A 15,923-nucleotide genomic window follows, 5' to 3' on the forward strand; every position below is an offset into this window, starting at 1 on the left:
TAACCCATGAGTGTTTATTGCACAACCTGAGCAAAAAAAAAAGATAATACGTTAGCACAGTTCTTACATACAATACACACAATCACTGTCCTACCTTTTCTCGGAGCTTGCTTATCCATTGCACAAGACTCTCGCCCTGGTCGGCTCGGTCTTCCACGAGCAATGTTTGCGCCCACAGCTTCAGGCTCGGCTCTCCGTCCTCCTTGACAATGTAGAGTGTAGGCAGCGTAATAGACCCTACACCCTTGGACTTGTGATCTCTCGACTTCTCCACCACTACTCCACGTTAGAACATTCCCTCCCCAATCTCCTTCCCACAACCCTGACTTACCAGCTCGCACTCGCTCAGAGTATTCATTGTCAAGGATAGGCAGTGACGCCTTGCCTTGCTTCAACTGTGTACGGTCTTCAACACCAAACACATCCGCCAATAGTGCCGGGACAGCATCGCGTCCAATCCACCTACTCACGTTAGCCCCTCCTGCTCTACCTCCCCACTACAAAAACCACTTACAGGAACTGGTTGACTCCGTCATCGATGAGGTACAGACCGTACGACACAATCAATCCGCTCGACAGATTCAACTGAGGCGGCATCGTAATCTGCCCAGTCGTAGGCTCAGGCACACCAGCATCATCGGGCATGTCCTAAATCATGTCAATCAAAATGGCTTACCACTTGGTCTTGGGAAACCACTTACGTGCAGAGAGTAGAAACTCGGGTAAATGTACTGCACGAGCAGGCGCAGCGGCAAAGTCGACAAGAGATCCAGCGCTGCTGACCGGAGATCACTTGGGATTTGCGCGCTCTTACGAAGACCAACGTTTTTGATCAGACCCAGGAACAGGATGGGAAGAGCGCGAAGGTTCTGGGGCAATTGCAGGCCACCACCCCCCATGCTGCCTCCTGCCAGCTCTTTCCTGTACGTTGACAGAATCTCAATCATCTTTGCCTGCAGTGCATCTCGTGCCGCATCCAGACCACTCGACAGCGCTCGCTCAACCGCCTTGTGGCTGAAATACGTCGTGATTGCCTGCGCATCGGCCGATGCATACACCGTCGCCAGATTCTCCGTCGTTGGCACCGCAAGCGTCAAAACTCGAATCCGCCGCTGGCCACTCGAAGTGGTGTGCAGCACCGCCGCCTGGAGACAGGCGAATGGCCTTGAAATGGTTTCGTCAATCGCAACTTCAATCACCACTGCTTGATCTCTCGGGTAGGCTGGGAAAGCACACAGATCCGAAGACCGGTTAAAGAAGTTACCATAAAACGCAGACATCCTCAATCCAGTCGTAGCACGCACACGGAGCACAGCCTCAAGACCAATCTCAGCAGACAGGTAATCAGCAAGTTCCGTCGCAATCTTGACCACGTCTTCTTGTCTTGCCGCATTCCATCCAGGGTAAAAGTATGTCTGACCTGCCGTAAATCGAGGAAGGTTACTGAGCGTAGCAACATCCTGATACGCTGACGAAAAGAGGAACATATCCACCGAAACTTGGTTCTTTGAGCACTCCACCGCGAAGGACTTGTACCAGTTGTTGGCTGGCTGTAGGAGGCTGCCTTCTTTGCCCGTGCCCAACAGCGACTTGTCTTCTCGTGGGCTTAGAGCGGCATGGCCAACATTGGGCAAAGATGCGGCAATGACGGTGAGCTTTCCTCCAAGCGGAGAGATGAGCTTGTGCGCCGATCGAAGAGCTGACCCTAGAGCAAACCCAGGAACGTGTGTGTTCTGGAACATGGCAGGAAGGCGGTCCAGGAAAGTTTCAATGTTGTTGCGACATTGGCTAAGGCTCACGAGGAGATCAGAAGGCATGGGTAGGTAGGGCTCGTCAAGATCTGACACAACCAACTGCTGGGGCTCATTAGACTCGCTGTTGTCGGGAGGAATTCCGAAAAAGTGCAGGCCATTGTCAACTGCCATGAAGCCGATACGTGTTCTACCATCGGCATTGGGTATCCGGCCAAGAGCCTCCTTGATCACTCTCGACACGACTGCAAGAAGACCGTTGTTGACCGCAGCCTGCGTACAGTCCAAAATAATGTAGTAGCACAATGGCTGCGGTGGGCGAACCATGTATTCCTGTGGCGCAACAAATTCCGTAACGGCATAGTTCAGCTCGGGTCGCTGCCATCGATCCACGCTCTTCTGTTGCGCTGCGTCCCAGTCGAATGCCTGTGGAACATCGTTTGTCAGGTTGCACATGTTGCACCTCCACCTATGACCATGGTCTAGGAAGGAAACAAAGGGGTTGATGTAGGCGCGGCATCGTCGACAACGGCTGATAATTTGATCCTGCACTACAGGTATCGGATCTTCAGAATCATGCAGACTAGCATACGGGCTTATGACCAAAGCAAAGGGCAATTTGCTCTTCTTGAGTAGGTTGTGGTTTGTAGGTATAGTGTTGAGCGTACACCGCACATACTTGCTCGATTCGTTCGCAAACTCGGAGGGCGTGGCCGCAGCGTTGGCTGGTAGGTTGATCGGTGGAGGAGGGTTATACAGCTCTGAGACGTGGAAGGGCTGAGCAATGAGATCCGAGGGAAACAGTTGATTTTGCTGAGTAGCCGCTGTGGGTTGCTGGACTTGAGGGGCTACCTGTCCTGGACCCAAGTTCATCTGTCCGAACTGCTGATTGAGGGCATTTGGGTCTTGAGGCGCAGGCTGTCCATACGGTGCAGGCGCTCCATATCCGGGAGACGGTGCACCATATCCAGGCGCAGCAGCAGGGGCACCATATCCTGGTGATGGTGCCCCATACGCGGGCGCACCATAGCCTGGTGCTACTGGAGGGGGGGCTGCGGCTGCGGCCTCTTGTGTATTCGCACCGAATTGGTATCCCGTTCCTGCTGCATAGCGGTCTCTCTTCTTGCGGTCCGCCATGTCGAATGTCAGCAGGAGTTTGAAATCGGAAGAGGTGCGGGTTGGGGCTGGAAGAATGGCAGGGCTGGCACACTTGGGCGTGAATTTAGAGGTGAGGTTATAGCTCGATGTGTCTTCTTGGGGAACGGCACATTCCGCGCTAAGGGAACCCCACCAAAATGTGCACAGACCCTTGTATACCACGATATACTAGGTGGGACAAAGTGTGCAACGTTCTTATCTTAACCGTCAGGCATACACCTAACCAAACTTTTTTTGTTGCTTTGAGAAACCCTTACATCATCCCAGGCAACACAGATCTCACTTCCAAACACGTGTCGACACGAAAACGCAATCAACGTCAATGGCAGAAGACACATTTGACCAAAGCATCACATCGTTATTACTCATTAAAACATTAAGACTTTCGCGCATAGGTGTCCTCCGTGATTAAGCCACGTTGGTAACCTCTTGTCTAGGCGTCTGCTCATGCTGGGCGCTGACTCTGTCTGCTTCTTCCAGCGGATAAGCAGCCGATCCAGCTTTGTCGTACTGCACACCAACTGGACTCTCGCTCCTCGCTGTACCCTCATTGGTAGCAGACTCTGGAACAAAGGCTCCTGCCGTCATAGTGCCTGGCATCGCACCTACTCCGAGGTTGCCTGCATTCGAGTGGATGGGTTCAACCTCTAACTGGTAGCGGCGGAGATCGTCCTCAGCGTCGTTGAGAACCTGACGTGCTGTTTCTCCTTCAGAAAATGCAGGATGCGCGTCTCCTGGTACTATTGGAGTGTCATCGACCAAGTTCAAGAGACGACGAGCGTGCTTCGCCAAGATTATCTGCTTCTCTGCCCGCTCAATGGTAGCCGCAAAGTGAAGGTCGTAAGCCTCCTTGAACTTTTGACGCGTCTGGAAGAGTCAGCAAGAGGTATTTATTGCAAACAAATCGGCATACAATATTGTTGAGCTGTGCTTCGGCCACCAAACTCTGGGCTTCTGCGCGGACAAGCTCCTGTTCGAGCTGAACTATTTTGGTACTCTGTGGTTCTTTGTACTTCAGCTTTGCGATTTCATCAGACACCTGAAAAGTTTTGTTAGAACATTGCGCGCCGATGAGAACGCTAGAACATGCCTTGGCCTTGTGGTCTCGACTGGGCTGCACTGAACTCTCGGTATTGCGGATCTGCTTGAGGACGCTGCGGTAATCCTCCAACGATTGTGCGAAGACATCCTCCTGCTCTCCAATTTCCGCAAGCAATACTCCAAGTTTATCGGAAATATCCGAAATAGCCTCGTCCCCCGTCGCCTCACCCCATTCAGACAGCTGCTGAGCGATACTGATTCGTTCGCGCCCAGCAGCCTCGTGGGCCGCAATGGCATGATTTTCGGTCTTGATGATCTTGAACAGCTTTTTCGAAAGCTCTGGTTGTTGCGTGCCCCGGAGAGATGCCATGGTGAAGCGGTGCTTGGGGGCGGATTTCTCGCCGCTGCCGCTACCCTTCTTGGAGCGTACTGAGAGCGATCGATTCCTGAACAGAACATGGTGGTCAGCCACGGCTGTAAGACACGAAATCCAGAAAGCAACAAGGATTGATTGTTGGCATGCAATCCTGCTGAAACTTTGCCCTTTGCCAAGGCACTCTCTTGCATAACAGATTCCGAGGAGCAATCAGTGGCAGATGCTCTATTTTTGGAACTGTAGAGATGCAATGCGAAATGAAGCCAAGAGACCAGACTTACATGGTACCAGAGTTTCACTAAACAACAGGCAGACAGTGTAACGTATAGAGTTATCTTCTGGATACGTCGAAACTGCTAGGTTGTGCTGACGCGCAAATAACTAGGCAAGTTACCCAAGCAGGCTTGCTGGGAATAGAACAAAGTGCCGTGTAGTACTGCGGAGCAGTAGCTTGTACGAAGCGTCCTGGGCAGGCTGAGATGCGAGGATACTGAAGTGGGCGTGCTGGTGGGGAGTGAATTACTGCATGAAGTTGGGTCTGGCGGGGGTGGTTGTGGAAGTCGCGCCAGACACGGTGATGTCATAGTCGTGTCAAGCGGAAGGCGCGCAGGTTAGACGCACAGCCCATCGCCGCTTCCTTTGAGTGCCGACTGATCCGCTTCCTTTGGCTATAGGTCGCAGGCTATGGGCGGCAAGAAACATCTGTCTTGGACTCTCCGATAACACGGCAGGCATTCACCGAGGCGTCTTGTTTGCCGTCTATCCATCCGCCATGCCGTCCGCGGAGGCGCGCAGCAAAGTTTGGTGCGCAAGGCACACAAGTACATGCGCATGTACATACTTACTTACATGGCCAGACGTCCAGGCGTAGTGTACTACAGTAGACAGGCAGCGGGACAAGAAGCACACGGCAGTTGACGTGAAGAGCTGTAAAGCAAAGTCGAGAGCACGGACGACCATGGCTCCATGGTATGAACGGCTATCCCGGTCGCGTCGCGGGTGCCGCTCCAAGTGCCGGTCTTACCTACTATAGTGACAGTACAGTATATTTGCGACCGTGAATTCTGGGGTAATCCAGACTCTGCGTGCGGTGAAATACCGCAATTGCGTAATTCCTAATCTCGGTCGCAATCCAGCGGAGGGCCAGTAAAATGGTGCGGGTTTCTGCTATGTCAGTACTTACACACACTGGAGCCATGACTCGAGATACGAACATGTAAGGTATCAGGTAGACTGCGCTAGTCGGCGGACAATATACACTGGACAAACCCCCCCCCCCCCCCCCCCCACGGAACCTGGTACACACTGTTATGCAAATTGTGAGGCCGCTGCTGGTGCTCCTTCGCGTCACCTGATGTCGGACGGTCCGATCCATACAAGGTACGGTACGACTGCAACCACAACTCCGAGCCGGTGTTTCTTTAGACGGGCCAATCGCTTCACTTTCTGCGTTCCCGCAAGCGCCCTCGCCGTTGTCTCCAGGGGGCGGGGGGCAGGGCATAATTTTCCGCGATATGCTAGGCAAATCCCGCTCTTACTTAGAGTACCCTTACCACAGCAGCCTAAATGAGTAGGTGTTAACAGAAGAACTAAGGCCTAAGTATGTGTTTACCGAACACTGTGCCGCGTCCACAAGCGGAAACCCAACGTGCATGCAAGCAACCCTGGCCCGTCAATGAGCGGAGTGGAGCGCGCCCGTCACTATAAACGCCAAGTCCAACCTACGTGCGGCAAGACTGCATGCTGCGGCCCTGATTTCGGCCGCATATTCATCTATGCCACGCCGTACGACACTTGCCCATGTGTGCGGACATCTCATCCCCATCACTCCGGCGTACAGGCTCATTTTTCTTGGTTTCTTCTCCGGGGCCTCCATTTGTTTCGAGGCATCAATGGCGGTAAGAAACATTCTGTACATTGTCGATACATGCCCATCCTAGTCGATGAGATGACCAGGATCAACAAGTCCCTCGTCTATATGCAAAACCATGCCACTCTTGAAGCGCCTGGCCCTAGGCCTTTGGTAAGCAGCGATACTTTTTCCTGCACTCTTGGATGCGGTACATGGATGGACTTGCCACATGCCGATGCCTCAACCGAGCCGCATCACGCAATCAGGACGTCTCAACTGCAAAGAACAATATTGCGCTTCGCCAAATTGCTCAACGTATGTATGTGGACTGCAAGGTTTGGCCGTCGTCAGAGTTGCAACGCCCACCGCTAAGCCTTAGCGACCTTGCAAGCAGCTTCTCGAACGCATCTCTTTTAGTAAACTTTGTAAGCCAGGACCCAGTTCCACTATTTGCTTGGCCTCGAGGCACGGTGACATGATCAGCACACACCCTTGGCATTGCAACCGCTTTCATATCACGCTGCGCTGATTCGATGTTTCCATCCAGAGGCGCGGAGCCTCCAGCCGTGTGTTGAGCAAAAAAGGAAATATCCCAGTGTGCGTTGTGTGAAAGGTCTCCGCATGCGTGGCAAGCACAGTGTACATGCACAAAAGAAAAACCCTATCTCTCCTAGACCCGGGGATCATCACCCATCGCCATCTCTCCTGCTAGTTTCGTGGCCGACCCTATGCCTAATCAAGGTAACAGATGCGTGTCAGTTACATACTTGCACACATACAGCATAAACTCAGCCCACTCAGAGGTCCGGTAATGCTAATCCTTACCCCAGACCTATTGTAAGTACACATCGTACCAGTAGTAAACCTACCCACCAGCTCGGGATCTGCTAGCACAGATGACCACATTCAGCTGGGGAAATTACCATCATGTTATTCGGTCATTCAGGACTGCCGGTTGCCAGGATCTAAACTAGCACGACGTTGAAGCACGGGTAAACCGTCCGATGCTTTTTAGCTGGCGATGAGATCCCGCAGGCGGTATAAAGGGACAACGCCATCTTCTCTTCCAGGCCATCTTACGTCGCCCCAAGCAGCTTCCAAGATGGTACGGTCTAACGTTTTGACAGCAATTGCTGCTATTTGCCATGTCGCTCACGCTGTTTGCCCCTACATGGATGACCAACCACTCGCCCGCCGCGAGGGTGCCACTGCCATGTCAACTGATGATTTCATGAAGCAGTATGAGATTGACGACAGCAAGGCCTACCTCACGAGTCCTGTGGGAGGGCCCCAACCCGACCAAGAGAGCCTCTCGGCTGGTGAGCGAGGTCCATCACTGCTCGAGGATCAAATTCTCCGCCGGAAAATCATGAGCTTTGGTAAGAGTAATAGAAATCTCCGCATCTGACGGTTTAATAACCTAGCCGTTTAGATCACGAGCGTGTTCCTGAGCGCGCCGTGCACGCCCGTGGTGCCGGTGCTCATGGAACGTTCAAGTCATATGGTGACTGGTCTAATATTACCGGAGCCTCCTTCCTTGCCAACTCTGAGAAGGAAACCCCAGTTTTCATTCGATTCTCTACTGTTGCAGGAAGCCGTGGCTCCGCCGATACTGCCCGAGATGTTCATGGCTTTGCTGTCAGGTTCTACACCGACGAAGGCAACTTTGGTAAGCCCCATAATGACGACACACAGATGCGGTATTAACAGTCTCTAGATATTGTCGGTAACAACATTCCTGTTTTCTTTATCCAGGATGCCATCAAGTTCCCTGATCTCATCCACGCTGTCAAGCCCAAGCCGGACCGTGAGATTCCTCAGGCAGCAACGGCTCACGATTCGGCATGGGACTTCTTCAGTCAGCAGCCTAGCACCATGCACACCCTCCTGTGGGCTATGAGTGGACAGTGAGTGAATATGTAAAATGTTTGAGCAGGACGATTACTAACAAGTTTTTTCTTTCTTGCAGTGGTACCATTCGTTCCTACAGGCATACCGATGGCTGGTAAGAACAACCTTTCTCATGTTTAGATGAACAATGTACTAACTCATCTGTCTAGGGGTGTACACACTTTCCGCTTTGTCCGTGACGACGGCAAGTCCAAGCTCGTCAAGTTCCGCTTCCGATCTCTCCAGGGTAAGGCCTCCCTGTTGTGGGAAGAGGCTCAAACCACTGCCGGAATGAACGCGGATATGCACCGACAGGATCTCTTCGAGAGCATCGAGAACGGCTACTACCCAGAATGGATCGTACGTACCCCTAGTCTATCCAAAGACGATGATTGCTAACCTTTTGGTGTTTAGTTTGAGGCCCAAATCATGGAGGAGTCGGACCAACTTCGATTCGGATTCGACGTTCTCGACCCCACCAAGATTGTTCCCGAAGACATTGTTCCTTTCACCCCTCTTGGAAAGTTGACCTTGAACCGCAACCCTCGCAACTACTTTGCCGAGACTGAGCAAATTATGGTATGTTCCGGTGCCACCTTGATGGGGTGTCTGAATGCTTACTTTGTGTCTCTAGTTCCAACCTGGTCATCTCGTCCGCGGTATTGATGTTTCCGACGACCCGCTCCTTCAAGGACGCATGTTCTCGTACTTGGACACTCAGTTGAACCGCAACGGTGGTCCCAACTTTGAACAGATCCCTATCAACCAGCCCCGTGTTCCCGTCCACAACAACGAGCGTGATGGTGCCGGCCAAATGTATATTCCTCTCAACACTGCCGCCTACTCGCCCAACACCTTGAACGGTGGTTACCCCAAGCAAGCCACCCAGGCCGAAGGTCGCGGGTTCTTCACAGCACCCTCTCGATCCGTCAGCGGAAACCTTGTCCGCACCGTCTCCAGCACCTTTGCCGACAACTGGTCGCAGCCTCGTCTGTTCTACAATTCCTTGTCCGCAGTCGAGCAGCAGTTTGTCATCAATGCCATCCGATTTGAGACTTCGCAACTCCAGAGCGAGGTTGTCAAGCAGAACGTCTTGATCCAGCTTAACCGTATCAGCCACGACATTGCTACCCGTGTTGCTACTGCTCTTGGCATGACTGCACCCGCACCTGATGACAAGTTCTACCACAATAACAAGACGATTGGTGTTAACCCGGCTGGCGAGCCCCTGCTCAAGATCGAGGGCTTGAAGGTTGGATACCTTACCTCTGCGGGATCCACTGGCGACAAGGGCAAGGCGCTCAAGGCCGCGCTCAAGGACGAGAAGGTTAGCTTGACGGTAGTCGCTGAGCACCTTGGCGCTGGCATTGACCAGACCTACTCTGCTACTTCGGCCGTTAACTTTGACGCCATCATCGTTGATGGTAGCGCTTCAGCCCTCTTCGCCCCCGCGGGCAGCCTCGCCAACTCCAACTCCACGGCTGCCAAGGGCCGTTCCACTTTGTACCCTGCTGGTCGCCCTCTCGAGATCCTCCAGACCGGTTACCAGTTTGGCAAGCCCGTTGGTGTTCTCGGAGCCAGCAACTCGACTCTATCTGCTGCTGGTGTTGTGGCCGGCACCCCTGGTGTTTACAGCTTCGACTCCGCCAGCGACATGGCGGCAGTTGTTACCAAGATCACTGAGGGTCTGCGCACTTTCAAGTTCCTTGACAGGTACCCATTGGACAACTAGATATTCAGGCGTTTTCGGTAGTCTGTATATAGGAGTTTTACTTTTTTTTCTACAAATTCTTTGAAGAAGCACAGACGTTTGGTTTAGTACCGGGTGGTTATTTTAGTTGAAGCTTAGATCGGTCCGTTGGTGATGAATGCAATTTTGTGTTGGCTTACTACTATTACCTGAGAAATTTGGTCAACAGGGTGTGTGGAAAGTGTCATGATTGCTTGTTTTCCACCAGTCAAACGTGTAAGCGCAAAAGAGGGTGATGTCGTGCGCGCGCATGTGTGCGAGGTGGGCCCGAGGGATTAATGTTGGGCCATGACAAGAGCGGTCTACCAAAGTAATGAGTGTCCATGTTCTGGACTGCTCAATGGGACCCACGACGAGTAATTTCACGCCGTGGCCGAGGGCCTGTCACATGGCAAACGGCCCCAGAGAAGGTAGGAGGGATGTCAGTACTGCAAAAGGGAGCTCGGGTGTCTGCCACGCCTCGCCACGTTCTCCACGTTCTCCACACGGCGTGCTGCCGCTCACGACGTCAACGGCGAAACGGCGAACGGGGAGTTTGCAGGACGTGGCGATGCCGAGCGTGTGCTGGGGGGCTGGGCACACCCACACACAGAGGCACACCCACACAAAAAGGACAGACAGCATGTGGGTGTCTGGCTGGGTGGTGCTCACGCGTGGCTCAGGGCACAGTGCAGGCCATGGGGTTTGGTTTCCTGGTCTACGGCTGGTCAGAGTGGGCGGGGCTTGGCAGCTAATGCAGGGAAGGACAGGGGAGAACACAGCAGGCCGAGATTATGGCTACCTATTACTACTCTACCGGCGCAACCCCGTGTGTGTGCTGATACAACGCTGTCGAACTCCTTACTCGACGTCTTGTCTTCTTTGCAAACACTGCGAGTTACACCCCCAAATTCCCCGTACGTTTCAGCCCTGCAGGCGGCTCGCACACCACCACATTACATATTCGGCGCGGCCTAGCTCGCTGGTCGCTCAATAATTGGCCGTCTTGTCCAACTCGCCGCTTCTTTGAGCGACGTTGCCAACACCGCCTTTGTACCCTACAAAGACAAGATACATACCCATACATACATACGCACAAACACATCATGTCAACAGCAGCAGCAAGCAAGCCGCCTGCCACGAGCACGTCTCGTCGCGACGCCGCTGCCAAGACGTCGTCAGCTTCACCAGGGGCTGCAAGCCGCACGCCTGCCCGCTCCTCCACCCCGACTACCAATGGCGCCAGCGCAGTCTCGCGCACAAAATCTGTCCGTGGAGGCACCAACGGCGCCCCAGTCTCTGCACGCGCTGCCGTCAAGAAGCCTGCTACCCCCTCGAATCTGAGCAATGCGTCGCAGGCCGATGCTGACGAGGCCCGGGATGAGCAGGCCGCCCTGCTTCAAGATCTCAAGGAGCGCCTGCAAAAGGTAGAGGGCGAGGCAGAAGAGCGCCAGAAGCAGATCGAGGTTCTGACTGCTCGGCTGGACGAGGCGCTCGCAGAGCAGGCCAAGCTCGAGGAGCGCGCACACGAGGAGGAGGAAAAAGTCGAGGCACTAGAGAACGAGAAGCGCGAGCTCACCCGCCAGCACCGCGAATTCGAGGCCATCTACGAAGCCGAGCGTGCCCAGGCAATGAAAGAAAAGGAGGAGACGTTGGCACGACAGGAAGAATTGCAAGGCACTATCCAGCGACTTAAGGAGACCATGGCTACCAAGAACATGCCCACTGGCGAGCCTGAGGGCGAGGGTGAGCAGCACCTATCACGTACGTGTAAGTAGTAGCCATTTGCCGTCAACAGCACGGGGTGACCACGTGCAAATACTAACTTGATCGCAGCGAGTTTCCGCAATGCCTCTTCGCGCAACAACTCTTCGCAGAACCTCGAGAATGTCGCCTCTTTCGCGCCCCCCAACTCAGTGCAGCGCAGCAACTCGCGCAGCAACTCGAAGCTCATCAACCAGAAAGACAAGATCATCGAAGATCTGCGCCTAGAGCTTGCAGAGTACCAGGTAAAGATGCTTGAAGTAGAGAATGCCGGTGGCGGTCGTCTGCGCGAGCTCGAGAAGCAACTGCTGGAGACGCGCATGACCAACGCAAGGCTCATGGAGGACAATGAGAGCTTCCAGCTTCTGCTGGGTGAGAAGACCCTTAATGGAGACTTGAGCCGCGGCGATTTCTTGCGAGAGGCTTCCAGTGCCGACGACCGCGCTCCATCTCGCAGCGGCCCTTCGACAAGCCTAGCTGACGAGCTTCAATCGGCAGAAGAGGGCGACGCAGAAGTTGTTCGCAAGCTCGAGACAGAGCTCAACAGCATGAAGGCCCAAAACCAGGCCCTTACTCTCTACATCAACAAAATCATTGGTCGCCTGCTCACCCACCAAGGCTTCGAGTCCGTCCTTGGCAACGACGCTGACAACGAACAAGGAGGCCCCGACAAAAATAAGGAGCTTCCACCTCCGCCGCCCCAGGAGAATGGGCAGCCCCAAGGCTTCCTCCAGCGCGCCAAGTCCGTGGCCATGGGAAACAAAAACAAGCCTCGGCCCCTCAGTGGCACCATGGGTCCGCCACCCCTAACCCAACAGAGTGCGCACGAAGACCCAGCTACAGCGCCCAGCATTCCCCTTACACGCTCTGCATCAAGTCGCCACCCAAGCGGCAGCCATCGCCGATCAACGTCCGATGTTCCTGGCGCCGCCGGTATTGTCAACAACATGTATCGTCCTGGAGCATCCAACCCGGCTTCGCCCGGTGTGGTCTCGCCCCGCAACTCCTTTTTTGGCCTACCAGTCAACAGTGGGCCAGGGTCCAGCAACCCGGTTTCCAGAGTTCCATCTGGTCAGGGCCCCATCCCAGAGGACAAGGAGGTGGATGCTCGCACCGAGTCTTCGTCGGCCAGTCACGTCGATACGCCTAGCCCGCCGCGTCAGCTCATGCGCAGTGAGACCAGCACTAGGGTCATGACAGGCAAGGGCATGCAACCGCTGCGCCTGGTCCAGAACGAAGAAGAGGCTATGAAGGCGCGCAAAGCTGCCAACAGGACCAGTTGGTTTGGTGGCCTTTTCGGTCAGACGCCACCTCAGCAGCAACAGCAACAAGACACTGCCTAGTTTGCGTCGTCAACTAGACTGACTTGCTTGCTCACTGGGTTGGCTTCCTTCTTCTTACTTGTTTGATGTGAACTCTTTTTTTGATCCCCCCCACCTCATGTAAGTAACTTTCATCAACATCATCACGAGCCCAACATTTTATATTTTTGGATACGACGGCACACGTACGACTTAATGCAGGAAAGAAACTCAAAGAAGAACGAAGTAAATGGCCAACGGAAATACTTGTTTTTTATTTTCAACAAACAGATGGGGATGGTGATTGATGGATGGAACATGTGTTCACATGTCTACACCCTTTTTTTCCAGTCGAGCATATATGGAGGGTTCCAGTTGTTTTTTTGTGTACGTGGATGGATGCTGGAATGGAAAGTAGGAGTTGGGTTTTATTAATCCATAATCATTGTTTTTTTTCTTTTTTAAACTCTTCTTATCCAACAGCCCCCCTCCCCCACCTTTCGTTCTTTGTATAACCCCCCCCCCCCCACACACACACACACACACACACACACACACACACACACACACACACACACACACACACACACACGCCCTCCCAACGAACAATGTATGTAGATGAGACGACAATCTCTCACATCTTTCACGTTGAAACTTGGTAAGTTAGTTAGTTCTTTTTTTCTTTCCTCCGTGAAAGTCCTCGGGTGTAAAATGGTAATTTTGTTTTTTATTTTTACTTCGTCATTGTCTCCGTTCATCTCTCATCTCCCATTGCCCATAACCACCGGTCCTAAACTTAAACTCCCCTTCCTCTCACTACATCTTGCACACGTTTCTCCATTGCGTACGCGCTGTCGTTGCGTCCCATGCGGACACACTGTCGGGTCCAGGCTATGCGTGGTGGCGTGGTCGCAGTGCGTATACTGGACATCCAGCACGTGGGCGCATGTTTGTGGGGGTGGAGACGAACACGTGTGGAGGTGGATGTAGCACATTTTTTCGGTGTGTTTTCGGGGTTTGGGCTTGGTGTGCCAAGGTTTGGTGGGTTTCTTGTTCTGTGTGTAGCCTCCCATGTATGTCGTAATTCTATTTTATTTTCACGGAGATATCTAGCTTCTGAGGTGGTGTTGGTTGGATTGTAGGGTAGTGATTTGCTTGTTTGGTAACGGTAGTTCATCGGTATAAGTACATGTGTTTTTTAGTTTTTCTTTTTTTTTTCAAATATCTCTTTCAGGTCTCAAATCCCTCAAAGTGAGACGGGAAACAGTGTTTTGTTGTCATGTGTTTGAAATGTCTTGGTAGCGGGGTTGAAACGATGATTTGATGTTGTTTGGTTTTGTTTGGATGGCTGACGCGCTTTGTCTCTGTGTGGGGTTCGTATGTTTGTGGATAAATTTTGTCAGTGTGGTGTTTGTGGAAGATGTGGTCGCTGACAGGCATGACTATGCAATTATCTCTGAAGCCACTCTGTCCCTGGTTATACGATACCGATTCCAATGTCAACGAAAGCACAAAACCAGTAGATTTCCCATCAATTGTGCTGTTGTACACCTGTGGCATTGTAAATGATTACCATTACAAAATCAATCAAACATTATTTATATATAAGTAGCTCGTTTCGTTCCAAGATATCAATAGACTTTTATACACCTTATCATATAACCAACTCTGTTGGACAAAACAAATGAGGTCGTCTAGGGCCATCACAAGGCACGAGTAGATCCCATGGGTGGCCAGCGCCCATGATGCTGCGAAACCCCCCCCCCCCAAATATTTCCGATCCTACCAAACCCATGCGTGCCAAAAGCAAAGTCACAAGATTAATCCCCAGTATAGAGGAGTGGACCGCAATCTGCCCAGTTCCTAGACCCCTCCACGATTTATGCAGCAATTATCTTTGACGACGCAGCTCGCTCGACCCATTCTCCCAGTCCGTGGTCTGCAGTCGCCCAGTAGTCGCGCGTCTTCTTGTACATGGCTAAGCGCTCTGATAGGCTCGGGACAGCCATGATTTCTTGAAAGGGAATCGGACGCTCCTCTACAGGCACATGTGTAAAGTCAATGGCAGTGCCTGAGTCTGTGCGTTTGGGTTTCGCCCATGGCTGAGCTGGCCGGATGCTTGCCTCAGATAATTTGCGCTCTCCAGGAGGTGGGGGATGTTGCTCGTTCCAAGTAACCTTTCTTTCAGATGTGGTTATTGCGTTGTATGGTTCAAGTTTGGTGGCTGTTGAGTAGATTGAAGAGGCTGTGGTGGGACGGGCTGATGCGAGCTCTGGTTGAAATGTTCGACTTTTTGATACTGGGGTGGAATTGTCTGAATCGCTTTCCAATCCGATGCTCTGTCCTAGTCGTGTTGTACTACGCCGTGTCCTCAGAGGAGTAGGACTGCCATCACACCTTTCTACTTGCTTGTTCACCTGGCTTTCTGGTAGATACCTCTCCTCGCTTCCACGACGTGATCTTGAGTTAGGAGAGAAAGACTTTTGTCTCAATCTAGAAAAACTGTCCTTCCAAGACAGACCTGGTCGTCGTGTATTAACCGGTACGGTATCTGAACGGCCGCGTGTTTCTAATTTGACGCCGTCAGGGCCAGAAGGTGACCGTTCATTCGGTTCCGCTTCGTTGTGATTGAAGTAGTTGTCAAGGCTTGAGCTCCCACTACCCATAATATTGACACCACCGACATGTCGAGCGTCCATTGGCTGTGAGATGACAATTGTCTTAGTCTTAGCCATGACTTCGTTATTGTACCCAATGGGGAATTGCTGTATATTGTTAATGCACAAGTGGTTCGATTGATGTGCGTTGACTGACTGGATGTAAATTGTTCCGCGTATATGTGGGCCTTGAGCAAGTATATGCCGAGAAGCGGAGGATGCAACAATGTGAAAATTTGGTCATTCAAGTGCGGTGTGCTGAGCGATAACAGTGTGTTTTCGATTCGCCCCGACAATCGAGGCTATTATGATCTGCAGGATGTGTGATAATGCTGTGAGGATGCGTACCGGATGTTGAACTAGGCAACAAGTAGAGGACAGTTGAATAATGCGTTCAGAAAAGA

The 15,923-nt window shown here is 52.5% G+C and overlaps 4 protein-coding genes across 4 annotated transcripts; 2 read left to right on the forward strand and 2 right to left on the reverse strand.

Moving 5' to 3' along the window:
* Window positions 1-82: 82 nt before the first annotated feature.
* Window positions 83-6,244, reverse strand: PSV08DRAFT_242637 (protein transport protein sec24; the record flags this gene model as incomplete). Its single annotated transcript, XM_066092288.1, has 11 exons — window positions 83-276; window positions 332-462; window positions 515-648; window positions 702-3,077; window positions 3,372-3,776; window positions 3,823-4,424; window positions 4,608-4,707; window positions 4,948-5,008; window positions 5,176-5,201; window positions 5,704-5,888; window positions 6,052-6,244. The coding sequence occupies 11 exons, from the start codon at window positions 6,242-6,244 to the stop codon at window positions 83-85; spliced, it is 4,407 nt and encodes a 1,468-aa protein (XP_065949967.1).
* Window positions 6,245-7,280: 1,036 nt separating this feature from the next.
* On the forward strand, window positions 7,281-9,960 carry PSV08DRAFT_213689 (catalase-like domain-containing protein; the record flags this gene model as incomplete). The annotated part of the gene is made up of 7 exons (XM_014222824.1): window positions 7,281-7,557; window positions 7,611-7,847; window positions 7,896-8,085; window positions 8,148-8,183; window positions 8,239-8,428; window positions 8,483-8,647; window positions 8,703-9,960. 7 exons carry the CDS (start codon window positions 7,281-7,283, stop codon window positions 9,798-9,800), a joined length of 2,193 nt encoding a protein of 730 aa, XP_014078299.1. The 3' UTR covers window positions 9,801-9,960.
* A 943-nt stretch (window positions 9,961-10,903) lies between these two features.
* Window positions 10,904-13,318, forward strand: PSV08DRAFT_213691 (uncharacterized protein; the record flags this gene model as incomplete). The annotated part of the gene is made up of 2 exons (XM_014222825.1): window positions 10,904-11,567; window positions 11,634-13,318. 2 exons carry the CDS (start codon window positions 10,904-10,906, stop codon window positions 12,902-12,904), a joined length of 1,935 nt encoding a protein of 644 aa, XP_014078300.1. The 3' UTR covers window positions 12,905-13,318.
* A 1,424-nt stretch (window positions 13,319-14,742) lies between these two features.
* Window positions 14,743-15,597, reverse strand: PSV08DRAFT_376202 (uncharacterized protein; the record flags this gene model as incomplete). Its single annotated transcript, XM_014222826.1, has 1 exon — window positions 14,743-15,597. One exon carries the CDS (start codon window positions 15,595-15,597, stop codon window positions 14,743-14,745), a length of 855 nt encoding a protein of 284 aa, XP_014078301.1.
* Between the last annotated feature and the right edge of the window lie 326 nt (window positions 15,598-15,923).

This window comes from Bipolaris maydis (genome assembly GCF_028858645.1).
Source record: "Bipolaris maydis strain C4 unplaced genomic scaffold PSV08scaffold_1, whole genome shotgun sequence".
In the NCBI taxonomy this organism is placed as follows: domain Eukaryota; kingdom Fungi; phylum Ascomycota; class Dothideomycetes; order Pleosporales; family Pleosporaceae; genus Bipolaris; species Bipolaris maydis.